This window comes from Mycteria americana, chromosome 2 (genome assembly GCF_035582795.1).
Source record: "Mycteria americana isolate JAX WOST 10 ecotype Jacksonville Zoo and Gardens chromosome 2, USCA_MyAme_1.0, whole genome shotgun sequence".
NCBI classification, from domain to species: Eukaryota; Metazoa; Chordata; class Aves; order Ciconiiformes; family Ciconiidae; genus Mycteria; species Mycteria americana.
Window position 1 is genome coordinate 96,624,814 of NC_134366.1, and position 16,725 is coordinate 96,641,538.

The 16,725-nt window shown below is 38.6% G+C and overlaps 1 protein-coding gene across 8 annotated transcripts in view; it reads right to left on the bottom strand.

The window, feature by feature from the left end:
- ADCY2 (adenylate cyclase 2) overlaps positions 1–16,725 on the bottom strand; it is a 239,302-nt gene that overhangs the window by 68,845 nt on the left and 153,732 nt on the right. For all 8 annotated transcript variants that reach the window (XM_075494063.1, XM_075494061.1, XM_075494060.1 and 5 more), the window contains 6 exons: positions 15,904–16,031; positions 7,596–7,754; positions 7,110–7,242; positions 6,605–6,781; positions 5,166–5,209; positions 2,435–2,515 (listed from right to left, as the gene is read on the bottom strand). In XM_075494063.1, the coding sequence (XP_075350178.1) occupies positions 2,435–2,515; positions 5,166–5,209; positions 6,605–6,781; positions 7,110–7,242; positions 7,596–7,754; positions 15,904–16,031 (722 nt within the window). The remainder of the gene's footprint in view (positions 1–2,434; positions 2,516–5,165; positions 5,210–6,604; positions 6,782–7,109; positions 7,243–7,595; positions 7,755–15,903; positions 16,032–16,725) is intronic.

Below are 16,725 nucleotides of genomic sequence, written 5' to 3' on the forward strand. Positions count from 1 at the left end.
CAGAACAATAATGAATAAACAGCTCACAACTTTCCTCATGCAACTTTGCAAGGAGCATTGCCAACTGAATCTACTACTCTGAATCACGCTATAAGGCCAGCGGGCTGCTTTTTAGATGCCACAGTTTCATTTGCATTCCAGAAGAAGGAATTGAACCCAGGCGCCCCGAGTTACTGACATTGTGCATGTGGCGCTTGGCAGTTTTATGGAAAGATAGCTAAGCTAGCTTGTGAACCAGCAGGAGAGCAGTGAGTGAGGGAGCCCAGAGAAAATGCTACACTGCTTTAAAAACCTGAGGTACCATTTCAATATGTACTGCACTATTTTACACCATGTAAAAACAGTGATCAGTTTGGACTACAGCTGTGTCTTGGACTAAGAAGATCCAGACTCTACATTCCCTTATCTTCCAGTTACTGGCTGTTAAACACCTGGGCATGTAATGTCCAAAGACCCACATATTATGACCATTTGCTTGCAACTAGGTGCTTTTTTCACAGAATGACACATGGCAAAGAACCATGATGTGGATGAAAAAGCCAGACCATGCTGACAGCTCAGGGTGGAAGAGACAATGGCTCTGTACAATGAATGTTTACTTTTGAATTATTGTCATGCAATTTTCTAATTAAAAAGGTTAAAAGAATGGTAATTTTAATACCGTATTTTATGTGCAATATTTTTTTTTCATTTTCTTCATTCAGTCATAGACCTATTCGCTATACAATCCAAACTTTACACTTAAAAACATTTTGAAATACCAGTTTTCTCATTTCTCAATCTTTTGATTCACAAAAGCAAAAGATTTAGCTTCACAACCACTCCATTATATTAATTGATAGTGCTATTTTCATTTTACAGCCAAAAAATTGAGGCACAAAAAGCCCGCACAATTATAAAGAAAATAAAACATGATTAGTTTTGTGTCCTAAATGTAGGAAAACTTTTATCTAATTTTTCTGAGGGCTTAGCATTCACATAGTTAAAATATTGAATTAACTTGCCATTCGGGGAATCAGAACTTTTGACAACTTATTCTCAGGTACCCAATTGAACAATATTTTTTCAGTGATTCATTCAGCAAATCAATACAGGGATAGGTAGAGAATCTAGTTTTGGAAGATGGCATTCAGCTTCTCTGATATATGACATCATTCCTTATCTTTCTGCAATTCCCCATGTAATTCACAAAACGCACTGAAACTTTTTTAGAAACCTTTTTTATCACACAAATGTCTTTTATCCCCAAGTTTCTCTGAATTTTATGCACTAATTAGATAAGACAGCGACGCTCTGAGATAAAACAACATACAGTATGATCATACCAATACTTTATTTTAATGCATTTATCCAGATGCTTTACTTTTGAGATCAAACCGTTATTTTTACAATCTACTTATCAGAGCAAGTGTATCTGAAGACACATAAAAATTGCCAAAATTTATATAGCCGGTTTAGGCAAGTCTAGTATAATCAAAAGGTTTTGCCTATCACATGACCTACCTTCTTTCACTGTATTCTTTGTATGACCTATAACTATCAACACTCTTTTCTATAAATAATAACTGAAAAATATTTTCCTAAAGCCAAGTACTTTTTAATAGGACAATCAGATGCAAAAAACCAAATATGACATATAAGCATTTAATAATTAGGTGTAATACTCAGCTGATTAAGATTCTGAGTAACAGAAGTAAGGGGGAAAACATGTAATTCATCACAATTATTGTCCACATTTTTGAAGGGCAATTCCCTTATTTCATCAGATAAGTATAAGAAACCTGAACACTTATTTTGGACTGGTATCGATTTTTTTCTTAGTCTTATCTATTCACCAGCAAACGGAGCACATCAATACCACCTCCAGCTCTTCCTAGGACATAGAAAAAATACATGCCATGTTGCCTCTCCCAACAATTTCAATACGCCATGAAGCTTAGCCTTCTCTAAGAAATCAACGAACCAGTTGAAACAGAGAGATATTAAACTATGATTTTACGGAAAATTTCTAATTCTGAGGAGATGTTTCTGTGACAATTATGAAGCATCAAGTTTCACGTCATTCTGATTCCCAAGCCAGCTATTTCTTATGTCTTCTCTGCTCTCAGATGAGATAATTCTGTAGTTACGGCTATGAGTGTACATACAGACACAAAGAGTTACAGAGCAAAAATCCCTTTGCCATGAAGATCAAGACAAGCCAAAACCTCTGTCACACCATGATTCACAGGCACTGTCTTACCCCATATGGTAGAAAATGTTACTGTACAACCTATCTTCACAATGTGCAGAGCTTCCTATGCCACTATTAGTGACAACTTTACTGTTTTCAGACTTCTGTGTGCATGTGGGAGTGAGAAATAGTAAACACTACCCTCTGTTGCAGATTTATGTCAAAGTTGAAGGAAGGAGACAACAGAGGATAAAAACATACTTTTGAGCATTGATTCCATCAATGGCCTGGATCATCCTCTCATTCAGTTCCTCCTCAAACCTTCTTTTCTGTGATTTTGTTCTGAAATGAAAAATGTGGGAAGTTACTTTGGAAAATCATTACATGGTTAATAAACATTAACTTTAAACAATGGGGTGATAGCTGGCATAAACTTGTGAGCATAATAACAATTTTTTAACATTTATGCTTCAATAGCGGCTATAGGCTTCAGGCACACTGAGCCTCATAATAAGCTCTTAACAAAAACAGCATAAGCTACAGAGTCTCACACACACACACACAAATCTAGAGGTTAGCTATTAGGGACCACTTAAAAAAAAAACATCAGAAAACATTTTGTAAAGAAACCAAACCAAGAGAGTTCAAGAAATTCTGGTTGAAGAGAAGTCTTCCACAGTGTTATGAATTCATTACAAAGAATGGGAATATGCTCAAATTCATAAAACATTCCTGTTTCTTGTAGTTATTTTTAAAAATCCTTGTCAGAATTGTATGATGAACAATAATGTGCTAGTGCACTGAGGCATAACAAGTATTCTCTATTGAAAAGCCTGATCACTCTTCTTTTCTTGGAAATATTTTATTATTTTTAATAGGAAAACTGAGCACCAAGTCTGAAATTAATTTCAAACATATGTCATGTTTCTCTATTTATAACTTGTAAGACAAATACAATGAAAAAAAGGATCCTTTCTTTTCACTGGACTCAGCATGAAAAGATCATCAGAATGGGTTTGTCTTTGCTAACATATGTTACTGAAAACATCATCAGTCCTTTCAGCAGTTGCGCTCTCCTTAAAAATGGAATATTACAAATATTGCCAGATTATGTCTCTGCCTCTTGAAAACTTAAATCCAATGTTAACTTAATAACAGTGTTTTGTAAGAAGTCAACAGTCAGATCTGAAATTTTACTCTTTTTGCTTACCAAAGTTTTCTTAATGTACAAATTGAACCCTGTCAAAGGTAACATGGATTTTCTTCAACATCAAGTTTTTGGGTTATTTCCCCAGAACTGATAACCTGTTGCAGGATTCAAATTCATACAGAAATGATATTAATGTACTTACAGTAACTTTAAACAACCCAACTGATTTCATGCCTATTCATTGCTATAGAATTTAGGTAAGAAAGTGTTTACAACTTATTTTTCACATACGAAACAATCTGCCTAGAAGAAATAACTAGACAGATGAGGAGACATTATCTAATCACACTTAATCCTCTTGGCAGATCCCTAACAACATAAGACTATCATGTAAGTAGATAAGAGCTAAGATTGCCACAAACAGAAGCCTACAGTCAGGCTTCAAAACCCACATTTTCATATTTTAATATAATACTGATTTTCAAAGTGCTTATTATCATAATAAGTGCTCTCTCCTGTGGGAATGACTAACTAGCTTATCTAGAATCCTAGTTACACGTCTCACTATGGACATTAGACTTCAGTAATGGTTTCTATAAACTCCTTCCATAATATGGTATCAAGACACATGATAACATTTGTACCTTTTGGATCCATTTTGGAGTGGAATTAGAAACACAAAAGCAAGAACATCTCAGAATATTAAAGAATTGCATTATTTGCAAATACCACAGTCCAATGGTCTTTCTTTTTACCACAAGGCTGACAGAAGTCCTTTTGACATACTGTCCAAATGTAAATGCTCAGTTTTAAAATCAGTGACTGTTTTTATTAATATCATGCATATTCAGTCAAAACTTGTTCATCTTCTGGAATTTAGCAATATTTTAGGTAATTGCGTAGCTCTCCAGTAACCTGTGATTTGTTGAGGGGACATTTACCAAGCAGAGAGATGGGGAAGGAAGAGACAGAATGACTTGTTTGCGTAACCAAAGACAATAAAAATACAAAATTTTAAAGGGTTCTTTCAAATGATTTTACGGTATTTGTGATGTTACTTACAATTTTGCAAGAAAGACATTATCTGAAGTGTTATCAGGTCATTAAAATAAAAATTAACCATTTCAGGTTTCTGACAGTGCTAAGCTTGTTTTTTAAACAGATGTCATTCTTTTCTCGACTTAGAAATTCTGGGTGTTTTTAAAGAAGTGATCAGTTCAACCCTGTTTCCATTTCTCACCTTCTTGCCCTAGTCATTGAAGTACCAAGCAGGAGAATGAAAACCTAAAGCTATTGTGATTTTGCAAACATTTTGTGTAGCAGGAGCACGACAGGAAGACCACAAACTATTTTGAATATTTACTACTGCAAACATACTACAGATTTTGAAATAATAAAACACAATGCAAATACAAAGCAATTTAAAAATATGTAAAATGTCTCTTTTCGTACATATTATTAGCTGCTGTAACACAAACTATTAACAGCCCTTTCCATCTTCCCTTTTCTTACCCCTCTGTGCCTCCTCATATAATTTTCTCCCCACTGCTAGAGTAATTGGGTTGTTAGGAGAAACGAATAGTAGCCCATCACCATACTTATACTAATTCAGAATAATGCTCCTTGTTAGCAGGAAGTGTATTCGCAATTCATAAGTAACATGTCTGCCAAATCTGTTTCCATAGCCCTTCTCTGTGTAACAGGTATCAGCTGAAAAATAGTTTGGGTGAAAAACGGCCCTCGATGTTTGAAAGCATGTCTTATACACGTATGAATGCTTACGAATGTATATGTATTTATATGGACTTCATATGAATAAGTGATTTTTAAAAATTAATTTACCTCTCTCTGCAACGCTGAAAATGATATTGCCCCATGGGAACATCCTAAAAAACAAAAGAAAATACCTATGAACTATAATAGACTTTGACAACATTAAGTTGCTTTAAAAATAGTGTTGAAAACAGGGTCAAGTAAGGATAAAAGTTTCAAATACAAATACTTTTAGCATTAGATTAAAACTGTCTAAAAGAAAAATCCAGCCAAGAGTGAAGATTGAGCGACCTGGAGACAAACTGATCTATCATTATAAACACTAAATAACTAATACAACAGTCTGAATCCAAGAATGTTTTGCTTTACTAGAAAGTCACTGCTTCAAAGTCACCACTGTTTTAATGTAGCCCAAACTCCTGCCAGCTTCAGCAAAAACCATTGTTAAGTGTTTTCGAAAAAACCAGACCTGAGTAGCCAAATACAGGCAACGGTCATTATTTTTTATTGATAAGCAACAGCAGCCATCACAGCCACAATTATTTTGTGAATAATAGTGATGGCTGGGTACTTTCTGTAATGAACACATCACAATTCACATTCTGATGCCCTGTATTTATTGAACAAGATGGGTTAGGTGACTCAATCCTATGTTCTCGTGTGTAACAGGAACAAAACTGAATGCCAATGTTGAAAACTATTAGAATTTACCTTTATGTTTGCACTTTATAGAAGTAGAAGATAATGCAATGTACAAGCTGTGGACTGACAGTGTCTTACTGACAGCAGTAAAATAGTGTTAGTAAAATTAAAAAGAAATCTTTCCTGTTCAGTGTAAGAGATGTGACATTGCACTATAGCACTGTGAAACTCAGGCCATCAGCCATAGCTGATGAGTGATTAGTGCACCTTCAAAAGGTAGATGTTACAGTGAGTATGGACTTGGTTCCCAGAGAAGTCTTGTAATAACATCCACTCCAGGTACCACAGGGATATTCTAACTTCACAGCCTTTACTCCAGGTTTGGACATGTTCCAAATGGAGAATGTGGCTAAATAGCCAATAAATCTCAGGGAATGTCTCTGTATCAAAAGTGTTCCACTCTGGCTTTATGTTCAAAACGTCTTGCAAAGGTGTTGCACTCTGGCTTTATGTTCCAAAGGTGTTGCACTCTGGCTTTACGTTCAAAATGTCTTTCCACAAGGTGAATAGCAGCCACTCTACATGCTGTGACTGGGGCTCAAGCTCAGAGGGTCAAATTGTGTATGTTAGTAAGTATGTTGGACTCCTTATAATTCAGAGATGCACTTATAGCAAGACAAGGCTCCTTAGAGTCTAATCCAAAGCTCACATGCCAACGGAAAAGCTCCCAGCAATTTCACTGGATTTATGCCCTGTACAAATGCGTGTATCTTCTTCTATCAGAAATAACCAGGTATTTAGCAGTGAGCACCTTTTTCCTTTCAAATATTGCTAAATTGTATGAAATGACATAAGTAGGCCCCTACTGTTGTGCTAATCTTGCCGTTTTCAGTGGTCATGCTGTCCCTGTGGTGCAAGTGTGCAAATGGCTTGGCTGCTCCCCAAGATTCCAGGTACCGGGTCATGCGGACAGAAGCTCTCATTTTGGCTCCATCAAGAGTATGTCGAGGTCTAATGTGGTGCTGAGGACTTCGCTTCTCTCCCTGGTTGACAGAGAATAAAAGGTGATATCAGCCTTGGTGTTCATTACCTTTTGAAGCAGTATGCATCATCTGGTACCACATATCTGCATGCTTAGGAACTTAAAAATTGAAAGATGCTAAGAACCTGCAATCCTTAATGATATTTCTGGGAAATATCAGAGACTTATTTCTGAAGAGCGGGAAAGATTTGCAATGCAAACATTACATATTTGTAGGCATCAGTAATAGCTCTGATCAATATCTTATGGTAGTGAATTATTCAATAAAGAGATTAGTGGTCCTACTCAAAAATAACTATGACTGCCCACAAAATAAAAGTACTACTAACCTTAGGATTGATTACAAAGTAAGTCTTAACATTATGCTCTTTCAGATATGGGTCCCTCACATCTCCATCCCCATCTTCCACTTTGTAAGCTCCATTCAAATGTGCCAAGGTGACTGAGGTGATGTGAACACGGCTGAAATTATATTTTAAAAGAATGACAGAATCACAAATACCAATCAAAAGCATAAATTGAACCTGATCAACCTTTTTTACTAGCTTTTGGATATACTTTTTACATGCTGCTCACTTCATTTATAGTTCCTTTTAAGAAGCTGTAATGGGCATAAATCTAAACATTTCCATCCACAAAAAAATACTCTTTAAATCACAGGAAATACTGAGCGCCTGTTTGGTTTTTTTTAAAGACAGCACTAAGAATTAGTTCAGGCTTCTCCATGAAGGCTGATGGCTGAACACATGGTACCTATGCATTTCTCCATGGTACAAAAAGCCATGTGTCCAAAGGTTAACAGGGAAGATTCTTACCCTGGGACTCCTCCAGCTTCCATGTGATTTGCCAGAGTAACATCGTGTGACCACACATCGTACTGCCACTTCTGTAGCCCAATAACGCCGCAAAGCACATTCCCAGAGTGCACTCCTACGCGCATATTAATATCAACTCCAGTTGCGTCTCTCACTTTCCTGTAGTTGAGAAGAAAATCTGTGTTAATATACATAATAGGTCCTTTGTTTTCTTTTAATTTACCAGGCAAATTAGCAGTAACATCAGTGATAATATTTATTTCTTTTTAGCATTGCCTCCATTCTTTAGGATTATTTTTATATATTATCTTTACTATTATCTATATTTGCAAGTATTTGCAGTAAATATTAATTCCCATGTCCATGTCTGAAGTCCCTTCTTTTATATTCATTTGAAATTATTTGAGAGGGCTGAACTAAGTAATGGAAATGTTCGGTCTCATGGTAGAACTTAGGGACTATTTTTGTTCTATGGGCAGCCTTTCGTATGGCTTTTAATGCAGTGACAGTCCAACAAACATATTTTGGAGATCTCGAACTACTGTTATGCACCTTTCTATCTGAAGACCCTAATATCTACGTTGGAGACATTCTCATATCTGGCTTCTGTCAGGTCCCATCACTCTTGCATACCTGCTTGCAAATGGTTCTGCTCTGAGAGGAAGGATGAAAAACACAGCACCTCAGGATATTCTACAGGCTGGTGGCTTGTACGCTTTTTGGGGATATGGGCTCAGTTCCATTCAGGCTGTGGAAAGCATAGGCTCAACAGCCTTCCACATGCTTGGTGAACGCTGTACCCACTAGATCGTTATACAAAGAATGAGAAGCCACCCTCACTGTCCAGATCACATCTAAACCTTTGACCTTTCCAGTGACTTTAGACAGAGTTGAAGTATCTGTTCACCCCAACCCAAATCTCAGAAGAGCCCTATACATAAGATAGGCATTAATCTTTCCAGAAGAGGCTCTTCTGAATCACAGGTGGATGACTAAAGTCAAACAACCAGAATGTTTTCAGACGTATGTCACATGGGTACCTAATGACATATGTAAAGAGTTATAAAATTAATCCAGATGTCTACAGGCTTATACAGTTCTAAGAAATGGGAAGACTGTAACTTAACTGGATTTATGTATTTAAGACCAAACTCATGTGGACCAAAACCTAAGCAGTAGTAAGGAACATGTACATACATTTATCCTGGGGGAATTCAGGGTGTTGATGGAAGGAACAACTATAGAATAAGAAACCCAAATGGCTCCTGTAGATGAGTCAGGTTCATAGTTCTAGCAACGTCTTCAGTCTCAATGATGAGAATCATCAGCTCTGTACCTTCTGAATTACAGAATTAAACTGGCCTGTTTCTCTTCTTTTTTTGAAAGGGAACATAGAACTTAATAGGCTTAATTTGATATGGTAAATCCTATGTGCAAGCAGTAGTTCTAAAGTGTTCTTTTTCTGGGAAATGAAAATAACAGGAGCATGACTGAAAGTATTTTGTTAAACTGCATTTTGAAGTTATTAAAAGGAAGAGAGGAGAAGTTTTTTAATGCCCTCAGTCTCTATGAAGTGTTTATTGATATCTCTTTTCACTTTGCCATTTTACACTGCTCTCCTGTAGCTGACACACTTGAACTGCTTGTAAATGATTTTTGTAAGCAGTCGGCAAATGACAAACACCACTTTGCTCTGCACAAGGAATATGACACAAGCTTAGCACTTTGGAAAAAAAAAAAAGTGTTTTACAAAACTGGGCAAAGTGGAAGAGGAACATTTATCCTCTAGGAGTGCTTGTCAAAAGGCTGCCCTGCCATATTCTGGAGAGCAAGACATAAAATTTACTTTATAATAAGCTCTCAGGAGTTACGAAGGGGACCAAGTCGAATATGTTCTGGAACTGTATCTTCTCTTCTGTCTCACAAATTAAAGAAACCACAGAAGATTTTAAATTAGGAGTGTTACTCTGGACCAAATTAGGGTTTAGTACTTCTTCTCTCCTTTGCTCCCTGAACAATTGCTATAACGATGCAGGCACTGAATGCGTCTAAGAATGTAGCCTATCATATCCCCACAGGACACTTACCTTACCTACACAAGTATATCTGAAACTTCTCACTATTATTTTATTTTCTGCTCCCACGGTCTCTCTGGTTTCCCTCAGCACACTACAGTCAGTGTGCCCACCCTGGCTGGGCGGTCAAAATACTCATCAAGACTGTATTTTTCCTATTGCAGCCTGAAATTTGAATTTGTAAGGATTTTATGTTTTTCAAAGGCATGGTTAGCTTGCAGGTAGTTGTAGAATCATAGAATCATAGAATCATTTAGGTTGGAAAAGAACTTCAAGATCATCAAGTCCAACTGTTAACCTAACGCTGTCAAGTCCACCACTAAACCATGTCCCTAAGTGTCACATCTACATGTCTTTTAAATACTTCCACGGATGGTGACTCCACCACATCCCTGGGCAGCCTGTTCCAATGCTTTACAACCCTCTCCGTAAGTAATTTTTCCTAGTATCGAGTCTAAACCTCCCCTGGCACAACTTGAGGCTGTTTCCTCTCGTCCTATGGCTTGTTACTTGGAAGAAGAGACTGACACCCACCTCACTACAACCTGCTTTCAGGTAGGTGTAGAGAGTGATAAGGTCTCCCCTCAGCCTCCTTTTCTCCAGGCTAAACCACCCCAGTTCCCTCAGTCCCTCCTCATAAGACTTCTGCTCCAGACCCTTCACCAGCTTCGTTGCCCTTCTTTGGACACGCTCCAGCACCTCAATGTCTCTCTTGTAGTGAGGGGCCCAAAACTGAACACAGTATTCGAGGTGCGGCCTCACCAGTGCCGAGTACAGGGGCACGATCACTTCCCTAGTCCTGCTGGCCACGCTGTTTTTGATACAAGCCAGGATGCCATTGGCCTTCTTGGCCACCTGGGCACACTGCTGGCTCATATTCAGGTGGCTGTCGACCAACACGCCCAGGTCCTTTTCTGTCTGGCAGCTTTCCAGCCACTCTTCCCCAAGCCTGTAGCATTGCATGGGGTTGTTGTGGCCCAAGTGCAGGACCCAACACTTAGCCGTGTTGAATCTCATACAATTGGCCTTGGCCCATCCATCCAGCCTGTCCAGGTCCCTCTGCAGAGCCTTCCTACCCTCAAGCAGATCAACACTCCCACACAACTTGGTGTTGTCTGCAAACTTACTGAGGGTGCACTCCATCCCCTCGTCCAGATCATTGATAAAGTTATTAAACAGAACTGGCCCCAACACAGAGCCCTGGGGAACACCGCTTGTGACTGGCTGCCAGCTGTATTTAACTCCATTCACCACCACTCTTTGGGCCCGGCCATCCAGCCAGTTTTTTACCCAGCAAAGAGTATACCCATCCAAGCCATGAGCAGCCAGTTTATCCAGGAGATGCTGTGGGAAACCATGTCAAAGACTTTACTAAAGTCTAGGTAGACAACATCCACAGCCTCTTCCTCATCCACTAAGCAGGTCACCTTGTCCTAGAAGATCAGGTTAGTCAAGCAGGACCTGCCTTTCCAAAACCCATGCTGACTAGGCCTGATCACCTGGTTGTCCTGTACACGCCGCATGATGGCACTCAAGATGACCTCCTCCATAATCTTCCCCAACACCAAGGTCAGGCTGACAGGCCTGTAGTTCCCTGGTTCCTCCTTCCGGACCTTCTTGTAGATGGGCGTCACATTTGCTAACCTCCAGTCAACTGGGACCTTCCTGGTTAGCCAGGACTGCTGGTAAATGATGGAAAGTGGCTTGGTGAGCACTTCTGCCAGCTGCCTCAGTACCCTTGGGTGGATCCCATCCGGCCCCATAGACTTGTGTGTGCCTAAGTGGTGTAGCAGGTCACTAACCATTTCCCCCTGGATTATGGGGGCTTCATTCTGCTCCCAGAATGTAAAGTAAAGCAACTTTGCAGCAACTTTACTCCACACAAGCAAGAGTTCAGGTCATTAGGAAAGCATCTACTCTGTTCATCTGAGCTTTATTCATCCATAATTCTGGACTAATGTATCAAAGATTCACCTAGTCCTTTCTTACGCACTTTAACACAATCGGTGAGCCTTGAGCACTTAGTTCCCTGCAAATTGCCAGTTTTAAAAGCATAGTTCCTTTTTGGATCAGACCTGCAGGAATGACATCATACCTAAAAAGGATAATTTTATTTTGTATCTAGCTTTCAAATTGGTACGACCATCTCCTCCAACAGTTTCTTTCACTTTCCTCTGAAATGGAACTCATTTCACGCTACCAAATCAAAGACAGCCTTTGAGAATCTGTGGCTGAGAAATATGTAAATTAGGAAGTCATCAGACAGACAAGGGGGTGGAGTTTGGGCTGAAGGAAAACAGCACATATATTCATACACAAACATATTTTGCCTTAAGAGATAAGCTCTAGCCTTAAAGAACCCAATTAAGGTGGCCAGTTCTCAACATTACATGCAGCACTGGCATCTATGGCTTGATAAGGTGAGCATCCCACTCCTGGGCAAGCAGGCTGCAGACTATAAGAAACATTGGATTTGTTCCAACATAGAGCAGAGAAGTAAAGCAACTAATCAATGGGACTACTAACATGTTTAAGTGGAAACAATCCGTAGTGTAGTGAGGCTGAATTGCTCAAAATGGAGCTACACACCATTAGGAAACAAGACTGAACAAGGCTTTGTACTACAGATCACCTAGTAATTTGGTAGAAATCTTCCTTTTTGCTTCAAAGACAACTGGAACTGAAACCATCTTCAGGTGGTAAAACCTATATAGAACTGTTAATCCAAACAGCAAATGGCTTTATTTCAGTAACTTACACACTGAGGGGTCAGTTTGCACCTCAGTGACTGAATATAACAAAAACTCATATCTGACAAAAAAGATATTTTAGACAGAGTGAGTCAAACATATATTGAGTGACACACTTCCAACAGCAAGAGTATTACTATGTCTAGTTTTACAGGCCACAGAAGTATTTCAGGAGATGCTTCCACACAAAGATGCAGCAATCACACATCGAAATATGGAGTTGATTAATAATCAGTAATTTCTATTCACCTGCAGGCTGCAACACTTGACATAATACTTTGAAAGCATTTCAAAACATGGGGTACAGATTCCTCACTTCTTACAGAGATGTAAACAGGCTGTGATAATCAGGCATCTGTCTACAGGAGCGTTGTGAATTCTGACTACAGTAGTAAAGTCAGATCAGAATGTGCTATACAACTAAAAGATAATCTTCTACTCTGTAACACTGCTCTTACCAAGGAGGACCTTATCACCTGGCATTAACAACGAACATAATTGATAGCAGCTTGAGCATAAAGTTATTTCAAAGAAAATTGGGAAGTTCTGAAATGTGAGGAACTGACAGATTGCTCTCTGAGCTTATGTAAAGCATTGCATTGTGATGTGTAAAATTATACTTTCAGTTCTTCGTAAAGGGCAAGTTATGGCTTGAGCTTAGCATTGTTTTTCCATCAGCCTGATTTTTAAGCCAACCCCAGAATAGGGGGAGAGTCAGAACTTAGGGACAGAAACTCTTTTACCTACTGCTCTACTGAAGGGATGTCAGCTTTAGTTCCTAATATACTAGAGAAGCAATTGGTTTAGTTACAATAATGTTCTAGTATATCTAAATGAAAAAGAGAAAGCATCCAGTGAAAGCAACTGAGGAAACAGCCAACTCTGTAGATTTTAATGCTTGGCAAGGAGAAGTACTCCAAGTACCATTTAAAAAAATAGATTTATTTGGACACAATGTAAGGTACAACCATATCTGGATGAAGAAAAAACATTTTAGAAAATGCAGCAACCTGATTCCTGTACAGAGGTTAGTTTTACAAAAGATCCCTAAAGCAAGGAGATAAAAATCCCAGTTTCCACAAATACTACACCTTTTCCATGAATATCTTAAAAGGAAAAGAACCAAATTTGCATTAATCAACCTACCCATACAGTGATTACCCCGGATCAAATCACAAGACCAGGCAACTGAAAGCCAAAACCATCTTGTGACTACAATTACACACATATGAGGATAGTATTTAAGGATTAGAGGATTCACTTTTGTATGCCTGTTTAGTTAATCACTGAGACAACACTGTTCAACATAACTATCCATTTCATGATGAGGTGCACACCACACATATACCTCACAATGATGAGGTAATTGCTTACTTTGCTACCTGGGCAGCGGTAAATGTGATTTGGGCAAAACCATCAAAATTGGAACTGAAACTTACAGAAGAGCATACCAAGTTTTAAAACCAAAGTCCAGCTGTTTAAAAAAACAAATCACAGAGATGACTACCAAATATCCAGACCTCCACGTGATACATATTTTTGTAAAGTGTAGCTCACCTAGATATACTGTAATTTTAGTCAAAGGAAACAGCTTTCCTACAGAAAAGATATTTGTGCCATTAATGATAACTGCTGTAAGTAACCATTTACAGTATTTTAACTCCTAAAAGCTAAAAAGAACTTCAGGTATGAATTACAGACAATGACTTATCTGACTTTGGCTAAAAAAAAGAAGTGGAAGGTTTTTTAATTGTCCTTTCCTCACAAAATGTTTTCTAAATAAGCTAACAGAATCAGACCCTTGCTTAACAAATAAACTACAATACTGAGCTGAAGTTTCTGGATAGGCAGGTTTAAGACCCTTCAGCATGATGTGCAGACATCCAAACTAGGTTTAAGTACCCTCATACTGAAATGTGTCCAGCTTTGGTGGCAGAACTCATTCAGGGCAGGCAGCTTACCAAAGAGTTATTTCTACTCTGCACTGAGAGTTCAGACAGCAGTCAGGTGAAGAGATGAGGGGGAGTAAAGCTGCCCTTTCGCAAGACTTCTTTGAAGTCCCATCGTCTTCAGAACTGCTACAGTTGCCTATAATCCATTCCCAATATACTCTTCAGTAATAAGCTAGAGGATTCCTCAAGTATGCCTTTAGTTGTATCCTCAGATGCCTTACCAGTGTCAACCCATCAGATACAACCATATTTCTTTTTCCTCTTTCACAATTATATCAAGTCTCCTGTTATTACTTGAGTTACTTGAAGTAAGTTACAACTGCTAATTCAAAAGCAGTAACATTAGGATTCTCAAATACCTTGTTCTGTTTTCTATTTCAAAGACAGAACAAGCACAATGATTTTGGGAAAGAAATAAGGGACAAATACAGTAACCCACAAATCCAAAATACTGCTGATAACCACAGAATTCTCAATGGTGCCTTAATGTGTTAACTGACAAAACTTTTTAGAAAGTCCTCACCTAAAAAATGAATTACAGACAAGTTGAAACTAAACCTAAACCTGGGCTCTAGTAAGACAGGCACATTTTATTGCTTATTTAACAACATGGGAAGTAGGCCTCTCAGCCCAGGAATCTTTAAGCCGTTAGAAATGTCTTTGGTAGACGTGCTCAGTATCACTCCACAGGCTCAGGGCTTGAGGTATCTTAACTGTGGAGGGGCAACTGCTCCTGACTGCCACTGAACTCCAAACTCATCAGGAGCCTGGAGCTCTGGCCTCTCACAGAGCCGTTGGACTAACAGGTGGGTGGCAGCATCATGACTCTGCAAAAACCAAAGCTTCCCAAGTCCTAACTGATGTCTATTGGGATATTTACCATCTCGTAATCATAGAACCACAGAATAGTTGAGGTCAGAAGGGACCTCTGGAGATTGTCTAGTCCAACTCCTGCTCAAAACAGGGCCAGCTAGAGCAGGTTGCTTAGGGCCGTACTAGTTGGATTTTGAGCATCTCCAAGGCTGGAAACTCCACAACCTCCCTGGGCAACCTGTGCCAGTGCTCAGTCACCCTCACAGTGAAAAAAGTGTTTCCTGATGTTCAGAGGGGACCTCCTGTCTTTCAGTTTGTGCCCATCATCTCTTGTCCTGCCACTGGGCACGACCAAAAAAAGCCTGGCTCCATCTTCTTTGCACTCTCCCTTCAGGCACTTAAATGCATTGATGAGATTTTTCCCCCTCAACTTTCTCTTCTCCAGGTTGAACAGTCCCAGCTATCTCAGCCTTTCCTCATATGAGCAATGCTCCAGGCCCTTAATCATCCTTATGGTGCAGTGACGAGATAGCCTGGCACAACCCAACATCTTGAAACATTTCTTTGCTGAGGCTGAGATCAAGATTAGCATGCTGGACCTTGTAGTGAAACACACCAACTACTGCAGGTCTGTATGTTTCAACCAGCAGCACAGCTACAGATAGAAAAGAGACAGAATTTTTATTGTTGAATATTTAACAAAAAGTTCAGTACTTACTTAATGGCTTCACACATGTCCAGACCCATTTTCACACAATTCTTGGCATGATTTTGAAGAGATATAGGTAGTCCAGAAACACAGTAATAGCAGTCACCAAGGATTTTAATTCTCATACATTCATTTTCCTGAAGGAAAAAGCAAGGTGAGATGGTCACTTTCAACTTGAATTACATAAATGAAGGGTTACTGTTACAGAGACTGACTTAAATGATATTAACAAAATCATTCTACTTAAGCTTGTTTCAGTAGAGAAGGATTTGGCTTGCTAAAAAAGAAGTGCTGTCAGAGAGTTTTGTACGGATGATTCCTCCATCTGTTATGGTCCTTAATGGGCAAAACCAGAAAGTAAGTTCACTGCAAAACATCTATCTGCAGTGTTGTTCACACCTTAGATTAAAGAACTGAGCCAAAGTATCATGTACTCAATCTAAATAAAGTCTTTTTGTTTGAAATATGGAATCAAAAGACCTAGCCTTCCACATTTATGTCTTTGAAGATGTACTATGCAATACTTCCTTAAACTAGCAATCATAATCTTATTTCTATCTTTTGTACTCTAAGGCAATATAAAGATTTTTATTTTTTTTTAACCAATACTGGACAATAGTTTTTGAACTAATAAAAACCACTGAAAATTTTTATCTATTTTAGTGTTTCTGATTTCACCTTCACACATAGCATGAAGTTTGATGTAATTTTTATAAAAATGACACCTAAATCAACAGAAGAAAATATTCTGATTATATTTGAATCTTTTCTTGAGTAATCAAGAGGCTGTGGTCAGTAATTAAAACTGCTTCAATCAATGTTGTCTCCCTT